The 14,627-nt window shown below is 26.3% G+C and overlaps 1 protein-coding gene across 1 annotated transcript in view; it reads left to right on the top strand.

Moving 5' to 3' along the window:
* Window positions 1-14,627, top strand: part of LOC111631763 (rho GTPase-activating protein 39-like) — a 56,231-nt gene that overhangs the window by 17,323 nt on the left and 24,281 nt on the right. The window contains exons 3-4 of the mRNA XM_023376069.1: window positions 12,583-12,721; window positions 13,591-13,686. Coding sequence (XP_023231837.1) covers window positions 12,583-12,721; window positions 13,591-13,686 — 235 coding nt within the window. The remainder of the gene's footprint in view (window positions 1-12,582; window positions 12,722-13,590; window positions 13,687-14,627) is intronic.

Here is a 14,627-nt window from a genome sequence, read left to right as displayed (position 1 = left end):
GATATTTCTATATTTATTTCTAGAAATATTCTGACATTCAGTGTTTTTCAATTATTTACAAATAGTCAAGATAATTTAATATATTTATGCATACGCTTTCAATGAAGCAGTGACTTGCTTTAATTAACATATAATTTAGTTATATATCATTTCGAAATCCTTAACTCACATTAACATTAAAGGAAACTAAATTGAATTTTTCGCTTTATTTATAAAAACTAATTTGTGTTTTTGTTGTATAAATTCATATTATGAAATTATTTTTAAATAAATTTGTTTAGTTAAGTGCCGGAATTAGTAAAATATGTTAATGCATTTCATTAGAAAACATATAAAATAAATTATTTGATTAGTTAGAAATGAAATCAGTTTTGCTTTATCGTTTGGATTATAAGTCGTTAGTTTCTTCTATTTATAGTACTGATTGTATTGATTGTGTCTTTTGGGAAAATAAACATGGAAAATGTTTAAAATTGCTTTATTTATTTATTTTATTTCTTTATAAATTACTGGAAAAGAAGTAAAAGAAATAAATGACGTGAACTAATATCTAAAAAAAATGTTATTTTGTGCAAAATTTGTTTAAAACTATTAGCAAAATATGCTGCTGATGATGAAATTGTAGTTTTAGTCTGTCTTTCAATATTTTTTTTCACTATTTCATTACTATTTTGGTTTACTGTAAAATATAAGTTTAGCTATATATATGTATATATATGAATTATAGAATAGCTATATTTATATGAATTAAAAAACAATGACTTTAAGTATAAATTTATAATAAATGTAAGGATTTATTTTATAGTATTGTTATCATAATGCTTTTAAGTATTTGGGGTGAAGACCCATTATGGTCTTGCAGAGTTTTCTCTCCTTAGGCCAACTAATATACTAACCAAAAGATTCTAGATCTATTAATATTGGTAGTTTGTTTTGTAAGCTTGTTAAATTAAATAAAAAATATGATATTGTTAAATAAATGCTGTTTAATTATTAAGAAAATACTTTTCACAATGATGATATAAGCTATTACTTATTTAGTAGTATTCATACTATTTTTGGGAAATTATCAAGTATGATAACGTAATTATCAAGGACATCGCCATATTAGTACAAAACTTCTGTATCTTATTTTATTTAAAATTTATTCTTTATTTAATTTACACTGTAAAATGATTATTTGGATTGCTTAACATATTTATTTCAAAAATTATTCTTAACAATTTTATATTAATCATAATGAATTGAATTTATTTAAATGAATTTTAACTATTTAAGTACACTTCCAGGAATAAATAATTGGGGGACTAGAGGAGCATACTGAAAAAATTATGATGCATTTTTTTCCAGATAGCACTAGGCCATAGTTTAAGTGCAAAAATAAGTAACAGTAGTGGAAGCTTGCATTATATATACTGCAGTTTATTTTAGTCAATAGTGTCCGTATATAATATATGGGCACTACTTAGCCACCTCATAGCTATGGATCTGCTTGAATATAATACGATAGATTAAAAAATATATATAAAAGTTTTAATGAAATGAAATGAAAAAAAAAAAAGATTGAAATAAGACAACATTTTAATTTTCTATTTATCATAGTCTCTTTATTTTTATTAAAAAAATGTTTTACTGCAAAAGAGTTTTGTTAAATTTAAACTATTCGGATTATTAAACTAATTCCTTTTATACTTACACTTATTTCATTTAGGTATACAAAATGTATTATTTATGTGCTAAATACAGTAGACCCTCATTACATTATGCATGTTGGGAAACAAACTAAACGAGTAATATAACATGTAGCTATCCATCCGTTTTGTCTATTTTCAATCTCCATGTCGACTTGCTTTTTTGTGGATTGTATTTCATAACTATGGTGCTTTCAAGTTGTGGATTGGAATAAGATAATACTTCTTTGCCAGTAGAAATTCAATGGCAACTGATTTTTTAAAAATTAAGTGGCTAAAAGTGCCTTTATATTTGGAGTACCGAAAAAGCATGATATAATGAGGGACAACTGTATATTATCAGGAATTAGTAAAATAATAAGTGGTTGTAAGAAATTTTGAAATACAGTCATACCCCGACTTATGCGAACCCGGAGTTATGCGATTTTCAAATCTCGTCGATTCGTCTTTTGTTTCAGCGCCACACAACTCTTGATTATTCACTCCCCCCACACTATTGTTCAGCTTAATGTTCGGACGTGTCGTGCGGAATCGNATACCCCGACTTATGCGAATTCGACTTACGCGGTTATCGCTCGGTCCCACCTGTCGCGTAAGTCCGGGGTATGACTGTATATTTAAACATTGAATACTTTCATTAAATTTTTGTAACTTTAATGATGATAAAGAACTTCTGATAGAAATGAAATTTACTTCTTTGGATTTTATTCTTTCACCTATGCTAAAGGTATATTATCATCATAAATTTATCGAAAGTTTAAAAATTCTATAAATATCTACCTTAAGTTATTCAATAGAATTAAACAATATAAAATAAATCATTCATTTAAATTTATATCTAAGAGCTTAAGTAAAGTTTTTAAAATAAAATGCCTAAAATTTGGTTTTGGTGCTTATCAAGTATTTAGTATTCAAAACTATTTATTTTATAACTATATTTTGTCTTTTTCAAAGAGCTATTGTTTTTATATTATATTAGGCTTATATATTAATCTTTTGTTACTACAATTTAAAAAAAAAACATTTACTTTATAAATACAGTTTTATAAACATTTTTTAAATGCTTTTATTTAATTTTCTATCATATCCTCAAATCTTGCAACTTGAATTTCACTCGCTTCTAATTAAGATAGAAGACTGAAACAAAGAGGACATATCTAAGTCCAATAACAATGCATTTTAATGATTAATTTGCCATACGGGTATGATAAATGATGGGGGTGGGCCACCACCATTTACCTTACCCAAAAACTTGATAAACATAACCAAAAGTAGAATTTTATCATGATGTGTGCATTCATCATCAAGCTCAAAAAACATGACTAATAAAAGCATCTTTTTAAAATTTTTTAAAAATATATTAAAATTATTATTTTAAAATATAGAATAATAATAATAATCTGAAGTTAGAAGTGAGAATCGATATTTATTTATAAAATTAATAACCATTGTATAATTTCTTATTGAACATAATTACCATATTTTTATTATTTTTTTTTTCTTTTAAATTTTATTTATTTCACAGTTTTCATGTTTTTAACTAAAATATTAAAGATATTATCCTATAATGCCTCTGAGTATTCCTTAGTTGGTAAAATTATTCATATAAGCAGTTATCTAATGATTAAATTGTTTATGAATGAGAAGCAAACTGAACTTTCATTCCAAAATATTTTATATCAACAGAAATCATATAAAATTCAATTTGAATATTTGATGTACAATAACTTAATAACTGTTTTATGGTTCCATAAACATAGAACAATATATATATTTTAAATAAATTTTTAATTTCAAAATAACCAGCAAGCTTATGAAGATACAGTAACACAGATTTTAATTATTTACTATAAATTTATTTATGACATAAGCATATCTATAATTTGACTTTATAAAATATTTGTTTATGAATGTTTTCCATCATTCTTTATATAAATAAATCATTTAGTTCATATAATGCAATTGAAATGCTTTTTCTGATTTATTAATGAATGATTCTTTCCTGAAGGTAACTCTTACAAATCATTAAGATTTACATGTGAGCAATCATCCAACTTGATTTTATTAATATTAAACAATATAATAGCCAGATTTATTGGATTATGTTTGGGTTGCTAATTTAATTAATAAATCTTAATTTAGGAAAATTGTATAGTTAATTAAATAATGACCAGAAGAGAGAAATAATAAATTTATAAATATGTTTCATTAATGTATTTATTTCTCTTCTAACTAAAAGAAAAATTTCGATATGAATTAGAAGTGTGTAATTTGAAGTATATGAGAATAGTTCTTTAGTTTCGTATATAAACGTAGAAGTGATTTATAAACAGTTGGCTATCATTATTCAGTTTATTCACTATTATATTTAATTATATAAAATTCCATTGAATAATTCTCTTTTTATTTTTAAAGACATAGGTTTTATATTTAATGAATTTTTCAAATGAATGTTTATTAAAATATTAATCATGAAAAAATTTCTATATAATGATCCAGATTGTTTGAATTATCAGGCTATAATAAGGCTAAATTTAATAATTAGAATAATTAGATATAAAGTAATTTGTCTCAAGGTAGATGGTTCAGCTGCTATCTCATGATAATAGTTATTCTAAATAAATGGTTCTGGAAGCAAAAATCAGACAGAGGTCCCGATAGCGTAACTGACAATGCATCTGCGCGGTAAGCAGAAGTTGCAGGTTCAAATCCTGCTCCGGACCGATTATTTTTTCTAGAAATTCTAAATTAAAATTAATTTATTATAATTATTTAAACTAAATCTTCTACCATAAGCTGGAATTTTTATAAATGATATATAAAAAACACACCTTTTCGTAAGTTTCCAGCACTTCTTTACAGTTCTAACAAACGTTTTCGGCTTGATTTTACAGGCTTTCTTCAGCTTAGAAGCCGTTCTAATTAGAAGGAGTTATGCTGTGTTTCAAAATTGAATGTAGCATACTTCTTCAGTACAATATATAGTTCTTTTCTAGTGTATTGTTAAATTTTCATTTAGGATACAAGTCACTACTACTAATGTAATATTTTAATTAAATCACTCTTAAGTTCTAATTAGAGCAGATTCTAACCTGAAGAAGGCCTGTAAATCAAGCCGAAAATATTCATTAGAACTATAAAGAAGTGCTGGAAACGTATGAAATGTGTGTTTTTTATATATAAATTATAATTAATAAAATTATCACAAGATGAGGGTTTAACCATTTAACCACCTAACTGTAGACAAATTATTCTGTATCTAATTATTAACTTAGCCTTATTACAGCCCGATAATTTGTCAGATCATCTGGTTTTGATTAAAAATAGGATTGCGGTGTTGCTTATGTGAATATTATTGCATTAAATACTACATGAAAAGAGAATAGATTATATACACAGAAATTTTGACAAGAGAGTATTTAAAATTATTGTATTTATATATTTTTAAAGTATTTATTTATTTGTGCTGCTTTCTCATCAGAATTTCAATTGAAATATGATATGCAAATCAGAACGAAAATGAAAACTCTAGTTTATGTTGGAAGTTCTTAAAGAAATACTTAAAACAACCACTTCAGTATGAGTTGTTTTGTTTCATTGCAACTATATTACATCTGTTCATTTTACAAATTAATATTGATTCAAAATTTTTCGAAAGAAAAAAACAGATAATGTATCTTGTAATACATTTTCAGTTTTCTCATTATAAATGCAGTTTATAAAACTAAATAATGAATTTTTAAATTAATTGTTTAGTAGAAAAACCTTTTTAATTTTATTTTATAATTTTTAGTAAGAGTTATAAACTATTCTTTGAAATATAAGAGAGATGTCATGGAAGAGCAGATGTCAATAAAGTCATCTGCAAAGAAGCAGATGTCGATATAATCATCTGCTCTTTTGTTGAATGCACAATTTTTATATTTCTTTGTCTGGTTTTAACTTAATACTGAAAACTAGTTAATGCCATTATTATTTAAAAGGCTTGGAATCATTGCTACTAATTATTATTTTGTAACTAACTAAACTTTTCTTGAACCATTTTAAACTTTTTCATTGAAAAATACTTTAGTAATTATGATTACAGACTCAGTTAAAAAGTTACTAGTAATACAAGGTTAATGGCAAATAGTAATTACAAATATAATATAAACATCAATTAACCCAATTTTTAGATTAATGCAAAATGATTGCTAGATTACATCAGGCTATAATAAGGCTACTATTTAATAATCAAGTATCGAGTAATTTTCCCTAGAGTTAGGCATTAGGTGCCATTTCAGGAGCCTGGACAGTTGCAGTTTAGTGGGATGACAGTTGCAGATTTAAGTACTGCTCCATGCTGATTCTCTTCTTCCAGAACTCTCTAAATCAGGGGTCGCCAAACTTTTTTAACTGTCGACCCCCAATCACTTTCCAAAGCCTCACATTGACCCCCACCATAAAGTTTTATTACAAGTGTATGTGTCTGAGCGAAAAAAAAAAACGTTGTGGTCTCTGTCTAAGCATAAAAAAAAGGTTGTGACCCCTTAGCCACATCGACCCCCCCCCCAATGATGTTGCATCGACCCTTTGGCGACCCCTGCTCTAAATTAATTATCAAATATTAATTTAATTATAATTATTAAATTTATCAAGAGATGATGCCTAATGCCTACCTCTAGGCAAAATTACTTGTTTAATTATTAAATAGTAGCCTTATTATATGAGAAACTAGCTTTCAATTGTTTTACGTACTGCAAGATTTATTGAAAACTTTATCATGTATCAGTTGATAAAGATCAACAATGTTTATATATATAATTTTTCAATGCTTGTATTTTAAAAATTAAATTCATTGTTAGAGAGATTATCATTAGTAATCTTTTCTTAACTTAATTTTATTCTTAAAGACAATCTAAAATTGAAATCAAAAATATAAATTTCAAACAAAAATGGATTTTTAGATACAAAATCCAAAAGAATAGCTTTCTTTGTTTAGACTTATATTATGAAAATTAGAACTAAAAATAAGAAAGAAAAAAAATTTTATAAAAATATATCAAAATTTTTAAAATATTATTTTAGGACTTTAAAATTTATAAGGTTTATGATACAATTACACTGTAATTAATTTAATAAGTGTTTTGAAATTTATGTTTTGAATAGAACAATTGTATTGTATCATAAGGATATACTGTAATAAACTGTCTGTTATGGAAGGTATGCAATGAAAGAAGTATTATTGAAATGAGACATTTCATTTAAATATAACTTCTTTCATTAGTTAATTACTTGATACAAATTATGAAAAATTTTTAACTTCAAATTTATAATATATGATCTTGTTGTTTATTTATCTTTATTAAAATATGATTATTATAATGATTTATCAGTTCAGCATTATTTGCATTATGTTTATTATAATAATTGTCATTAAATAAATATATAATTAAATAAATTGAAATCGATATCTTCGATTTTTAAAAATTTCATATTACCAGTCATAGAATATTTTGATTATTAGCTTTATTTATTCTGTTCGGCTTTCTCAAATCTGTCTGTCAACATTTCAGAAGTACAAAGTCTATAAATATCATTTATTTTCCTTCTAACAGATGTAATTTAAGTTTGTTTATTTGTATAATCATCATCAATGTAAATATGTGAACTGATAATGCATAACGTAATCTTCAAATACTTATTTGATAATATGTTTCAGAGCAATAACAATCTTTATGTTTTAATATTGAAAGATTTTTATTTATTAGTAACTGTAGAAATTATAGTTTCTGTAAATATAACATGTTTATATGACTATATTAAAAGGTGCCTCCACACATTTGCTATTTGCCGAACTCTGAGGAAACATTCGGCCAATACCAAGTAATGTGGATGATTTATTTGTGACTGATATTCAGTATTTGCTATTTCCCACTCCTTGTTGTTATATTATACCAAAATCAAAGAAGACAAATAAGCAATTATTTGGTAATCGGCAAATACCGAATGTGTGGAACATCTTTTACATATTATATATGGTTGTAAATAATTTATTTATATTTTTAATAAGATCTTCACAGCATTCTTACCAATAAAGATTTGATATAAAATGTTTGTTTTTTTATATATTATATCAAATAAAATTTTTATTCTATGCTTTAATCTGTAAAATTTTAGTAACTGTTAATAGCTAAAATAAACTTTTGTTTGGGATTTAAATTAATTTATAATAATGTTATAGTACAGAAATAAATCATTTCCAGTTTATTTAAAAAAAAAATCCTATATCAACGTGTTAATTATTAAATAAACAACTCAGCAGCACTCTTACAGAACTCAGAATGTTGTGACTTATAGAAGAGAGCTGTTGAGTTGTTTATTAAGAGTTCCACAATATATCAAATAAGTTAAGGAATGATCAAAAAGACACTTTAGATAAATTTGTTAATACTTCAGTACCGAAGAATTTCTAAGATTTAAGTTAGATAAATTATTAATAATTAGAATAATAGATAAATATCAAAAAAATTATCATCTTCACTTTGAGATAAAAATTTAAAATAATACTTTTAAAACAGAAAATTTTAATATAAATTTAAACACTGCTAGCATTTTACAAGTAACCCTTAATATATGGGGTTAATCCTTCTGTAAATATATCACGTATGTCAAAACCTCACATATTGAAGTTAACAATCAATGAAAAATAAAGTACTAAATAATTTGTGAATTAGGTCATTGAGAATTCGTCTGAAATTGTAATTTTTACATTTTTATTTGTTTGAGTAGAGTAAATGGGAAGTGAAGAAATCAAATTTTAAAAAAGTTTATCAAAGAATTATTAATTAAAGATTTTAGACAAAGTATTGCATAGTTGCATACAAAATTATGGAAAGTAACATTAAAGATTGATTATATAGAGTTTACACTGACCCAAAAAAAAACTCATAAAATCCAGCATGCTAATCAACAAGTGGCCACATATTTGAATGTATTGTACATGTTCCATTTCATATGGTTCCAAGATCGAACAATATAGCTTGAGGATGCCCACTTTAGATGGAAGAAAATGTTTGCTGGATTTTGCAAGTACAGTAGAGCGTCGTTTATCCAAAAGTCAATTATCCGAAAGAATTCCAGTTGGCAAATTTAAATTTTCGCCAGTGCTGTGGCGCTGCAAATCTTTGGCTATGTCTTGGGCTAAATCAAATATTTTACGTTTTTGATACTAAATTAACTTCTGAAGTATAATTTCTTATTGTTTTTATATTTTTCAATATATTTATTTTGTTTGTACAAAATAAAAAAATAATTTTTAATGATACAATAGTCTTTGTTAGGCTTAACATCGACGAAAATACAACGCAAAGCGACATGCAATAGAGAAAAATTTCAACATGGGATAGGTTAATATATTTTTCCGTGCACAATCGGTTATCCGAAATATCGATTTACCGAACAACCCCAGTCCCCAATTGATTTGGATAAATGACGCTCTACTGTATTTGGTTTTTGAGTGCAGTATTTGTATTTATAACCAGTACTTATTGTTTGTCATTTGTATCCCTAAAAAAGAAAACCATAAACTAAAAATTTTTAAAATTAAATGCTGCCTTATTTTTGCATAGAGTTTTCTGTAAAGGCAAAAGAATTAAAATATAATTGTTTTGCAGAAATTATACTAAATGCGAAAATAGAAATCAAACTATACAAATGAGAACTATGGTTTACTTTTCCTACTAATTAATGGTGAATAGGAATGGGAGAAAGGATTGTTTCAGCATTGCTAGCTCTGAGCTCTGTAATCAGATAACAGTAACATTAACCCACAAGGTATCATGCAAAAAAAAAATTTGTAGGTCATCTGCGGTCGTTTCAACAAGCCTTTTAAAAATGACATAAAAAATATAAAAATCATTGTTTATGATTATTTTATATTTTTATAACAAGCAGAATATCTGAAATTTTGTTTTATAATGAAAATTATTTCAAATAAAACAAATTAAACATCAACATTAAATTTTATTTAACATAACGTAAGAAATATTGACAATTTTTAAAATTTAATGTTTAAAAAGTACAAAAAAATGTCACTGAAAATGTATTCTATGAAAATATCACAGGAAGAACTCTAATGAATTAAAAATGTGTGAAATGTAATAAAATACTATTTCACAACACTTGTGTGATTATAAGATATTCATAATTAAACTTAGTCATTATTGGACTCTGGAACACTTTCAGATGCACACTGGACACAAGTTGTAGTGGTATGTTGTTTTCAAATGAAGCGATAACAGATGTGATACTTTGTCTTCGATTTTTGGTTTTGTCTCCAATTACAATAGCTACATCGTCTTGGTCCTTCGCTAGCCACTTGAGGCTGCCTCATCTCTTCTTCCAGTCTCAACATTTGTCAAATGTTCCTTTTTAATTATCAAGGAAGATCTGGCTGATGATTGCGTTCTGTCAAATAATTACAGCATAGTTTCTTTATGAGTTCTTTGAGATAGTTCTGCCGAAGTAAGTTGAACTCTTAATGTTTGTAAACAATAAATCTGTTTAACCCAGTAACATTTAAAAGGGTAAAAAACAATGTAAGTGGCCAGTGGTTACTGGTTCTTGTTACAGAGTATCTTGCCATATACTCATCAACTACATCAGCTCCCCCTTTTGTAAAGTTATAAAATGTAAGAATGAATGGCTTTTTGGCATTTCCTGATTCTGGATCAATTTTATCAGTGCCATCCATTGTAGAGAGAAGTGGAACAGCTTTATTTTTTGGAGGCCTGTAGGCTACTAAGTCACTCTATCTCTTAAAAGCAAATATACTTCAGTTTACTGAGGGAAGTCTTGTGTTTGTAAAGCCAAGAGGGATCTCTCTTATTTTTCTGTAAGGTTCTAACTAATGTCAACTTCTGATCCTTCAGAAGACATTCAGCTAACAGTATATCACTATTATCAGTGGTCATATTCCTTCCAGTACCACTTATCAGCTGAACACTATAGTATAGCAAGTCTTGATACTATAGTTAGTCCTGAATTCCCTACTTTAAAAGGGCCCTCTGGCTGCTGCCCCAAATACATTTTCATGTTCATGGTATAAAAAGTCTTTGCACAAGTCATGGCCATACTACGCTGGTTTATTTTTTATGTATTGCCTAAAGTCGCAAATTACCTCTGAATGTTTAGAGTATCTTGTCAATTGTGAAGAATTCATTTACTACAAAGTTAGTTTTACACTTTTCCACAATATTAGACTATACATCACATATTGGGGCAAGCTTGTCAAAGTTTTGTCCCTATAGCCTTGTTTCAGCATTATCGAATCTTACAGATCTAAACAGAAACTTAAACATTCATATATTTGTACAGTTACGAAAGAATTCCACTCCAGTTCCATCATATGTCCACAAATCATACAAGTTCAGGTGTGAAGCTCTAAAAATTCCCACTATAACAGAGAAGACCAATAAAAGCCTCCATTTCACTCCTTGATGTATCACATACATCTCATTCCCATGTATAGTTTGAACATATTTTTTGCATACTTCACAATGTCATCCAAAATTTCATTTGTAAAATATAACCTCCAAGCATATTTATCCACATTATCTTCTATCTCATCAAGGAAAATAACTCAAGTGCTCTATAGCAGGTTTATCAACAAACAAATGCCTTTGAATTGCACCTGGATGATGATGTCTTTCTTCTTCTCTACTCGTCTTCTCTTCCACAATTTCTAATAGTCTCAAAATTCTTTCTTTTTCTTTTCTGTCCATTTAGCTCAAGATGACAATCACTAAAAACTAAGTGTATATAAATAGTACTAGTATAATACAATAACAAAATGTTAAGATTACTATAAAACAAGCATATGCAATAGGTTGCACACAGTTGAAAACACCAGGTGTCATTTACTCAGTAACTAAAAAAATGGCAGTTATAGAAATAGTGCAAAAAGTCGGTGAATGAGTCAATATAAAGGTGCTGAAAAGGTGGGAGTATACACTATTCAGGTTTACAAAAATGACAACAAAAAACAAACACAATAAAAAAAAGAAACTGGCCAAGTTCCATGACAGGTTAAATTTCCCTCAGAACAGACCTCCAGCAACCAAAATCTGCACTGATTTAAAATGGCATATATCAAGGGTTACTTATGTATTAAACTGGCTATTGCCTTGCCATAATTATATCTGCATTTGCAGTTGTTCATCCACTCAGAAAAATTCATGGATAATTAAATAATAAATTTTAAAAATTTAATATTTTTCTACAAAATGAGCTTAAAAAAAATTTGATAACATTTGAGTTAATATTAAAATATTTTCATATCGTCTTAAAAAGATTTTTGTGGAAGTTCTATGTTGAATTCAAAAGCATTGTGAACTTTTTTACTAGTTCATCAAGCAAGTATTTCTCTGAATTTTAAAATATTTTTCTGAAAATTCAAATATTTATTACACAAATCAAAAGGTTTTATCGTCTGTTAAAATCTTGTTTACTAAATTTCCTTTCCATATAATGTTTTTTTTCCCTTTTGTATTAAATTAAACATGTCATATGGATAAGGATATATTTTAAACACACAGTTAATTAATGATAAAAATTTAGTTTTGTATTAAGTTAATTTTTTTACAGTTATGTAGTAGGTTAACCAAAACCGAGGCTAATGGAATTTTATTGAATTTCTTCTTCTTGCCTACTATTTTTTAATTGTAATACAAAATAATCATTGATTAACCTATGAATTTATACTAATTATAAAACTAAATTTCCGGAATTAAAATTCATTATCGTGTATTGTAATTTTTGTTAGTATTGATTATTAACAGCTAAGAAAATTCTTTAAATATATAATCATGACAAATTATTTTGAATTGTTTTTTTCAATTTTTCATTGCAGAAAGAAAACAGATGACAACCAATGGTGGGAACTATTTGACCAAAACACTTCTAGATTTTACTATTACAATGCCACTAGTCAAAAGACAGTATGGCATAGGCCTCAGAACTGTGATATAATTCCACTGGCTAAACTTCAGGTAATGAAATAAAATTTACAAATTAAAATATTGTTTTAAATAAATGAATGATATTTTACAGGCAAATTTTATGATCTATTTTAATATTTATTTACTGAATATTTTTTTATGATTTATTAATACTGGTTAATCTGTGTTTAAAAATAATTTTGATAGTGGTGCAAGTTATGCAATGATGTGGGTTATCTGCTGTTTTTAACATGACTTTATGAATTTATAATACATGTTTTTCTTTCTCTAAAGTTACTAGGAACATTTTTAGAAAATATGAAAAATCCTTTACATCCTTTACCATACACATTCATTTGCCATTGTGATTTTTTCATGAAAGCACAAAAGACATGTATAGGTATGCTTCACATTGAGTCCTCCTATTTTCCATACATCAGTTTCTGTACAAATTTAGATTGTACTCGTACAACAGTCCACATTTTAATTGATAAATTTTTAAGTAGAAATGTCTAATAGTATCTTAAAAGTTAATAAGTTTTCAATAATTTCACCACTCTACATAATAATTCTCTCTGTCTCTCTCTGGATTATTTAGAAGGTTCTGTTTACAGTAGAAGCTTGAGGGATCAGTTTTAAAACTCATGTCAGTGGATGTGTTATTTTCATTTTAGTAACTTTTTTACCAGTGTAGGTAATATGCCACCACAGATTATCAATGCAAAATTAAAACATTTATAACGCTTGTAATATGTTCATTTTAATATTTAAATTATATGAAACTAATTATCTGATTAAACTATAACTTTTTTCTATTTATATATTATTAAATGTATTAATGGTGATAATGAAAATCTCATCACATGAATCTTAAATTTTGATATGAATGTTTTTTAATAGAAAGTTTTTTTAATTTACAGACTCTTAAACAAAACACAGAAGTACAAGATGATGATGGTTGTAAATCTGTTGTAAAGAAAGAATCTGTTGCAACTCAGACTTCATCTAAAGGACTGGTAATTTTTATTAAATAAATATTTAGCTATTTTATAGCAAATTAAGGATTTGTTGAAAAAATTAATTTCCTCCTTTTAAATGAAAAAGTTAGTAAAATGTGTTTTCATATTTAAAACAAATTCTCTTCAAAATTTTCGATTATAAGCTTAAAATTTTAGAAGATAGAATTTATAATATATATTAAAAAAATATATATTAGTAATCATGCTTCATTATTTGTTCATATTGGATAGCAGACATTTCCTATATTTATAGAAGTTGGTTTTATCAGTTTGTTTTTTCCTCTAAATCAATATTGCACTTATTTTTATTTGTATCAGTATTTTGATGATGCAAGCAAAAAGATATCAATTTTGAACTAAAATTAAAAAAAAAAATGCAGAGAAATATTTTTCATAAAAGATTTTTACTATGATACAAATATACTAAATGTTTTATTATTTGTTATTGAATAAAGATTTTTTGCTTATAATTTAGAAACGTATAAACAACAGCAACTATTCATTTATATAATGTTGAAAAAGAATATAAAGTGTACATTCTTTAGAAAAATATGGATTGTATGTAGGGAATTCGATCCCGGTCCTTATTTCTAATCCCGGGATTTCGGGATTATACTTAGTCAATCCCGGGATTATTTTGGTATTGAGGGTTAATAAAAAATAAGAAAATCTTACAGAAATCAAATCAAAATTTAGACAAAAATCAACATATTTTACAGTATACACCTAGCTAATTTAATCACTCTAACTAATCAGACTCAGAGTCAGACTAACCAGACTTAAAATCACTCAGTCTTCATGTTAAATTTATTCTTTTTTAAGCATCACTGAGATCTCTTTAAACTCACATAAATTGAAAAAACCTTTATGTAACAAACTATGCAAATAAACGTTGAAAATTAACAAAAATCTCTCTTAACATCGACTAAATAGACTAC

Source organism: Centruroides sculpturatus, unplaced genomic scaffold (assembly GCF_000671375.1).
Source record: "Centruroides sculpturatus isolate CEXI.00-Female unplaced genomic scaffold, Cexi_2.0 scaffold758, whole genome shotgun sequence".
Classification (NCBI taxonomy): domain Eukaryota; kingdom Metazoa; phylum Arthropoda; class Arachnida; order Scorpiones; family Buthidae; genus Centruroides; species Centruroides sculpturatus.
The sequence above is the reverse complement of the archived record's forward strand: the minus strand, read 5'-3'. Positions and strand labels throughout refer to the sequence as shown.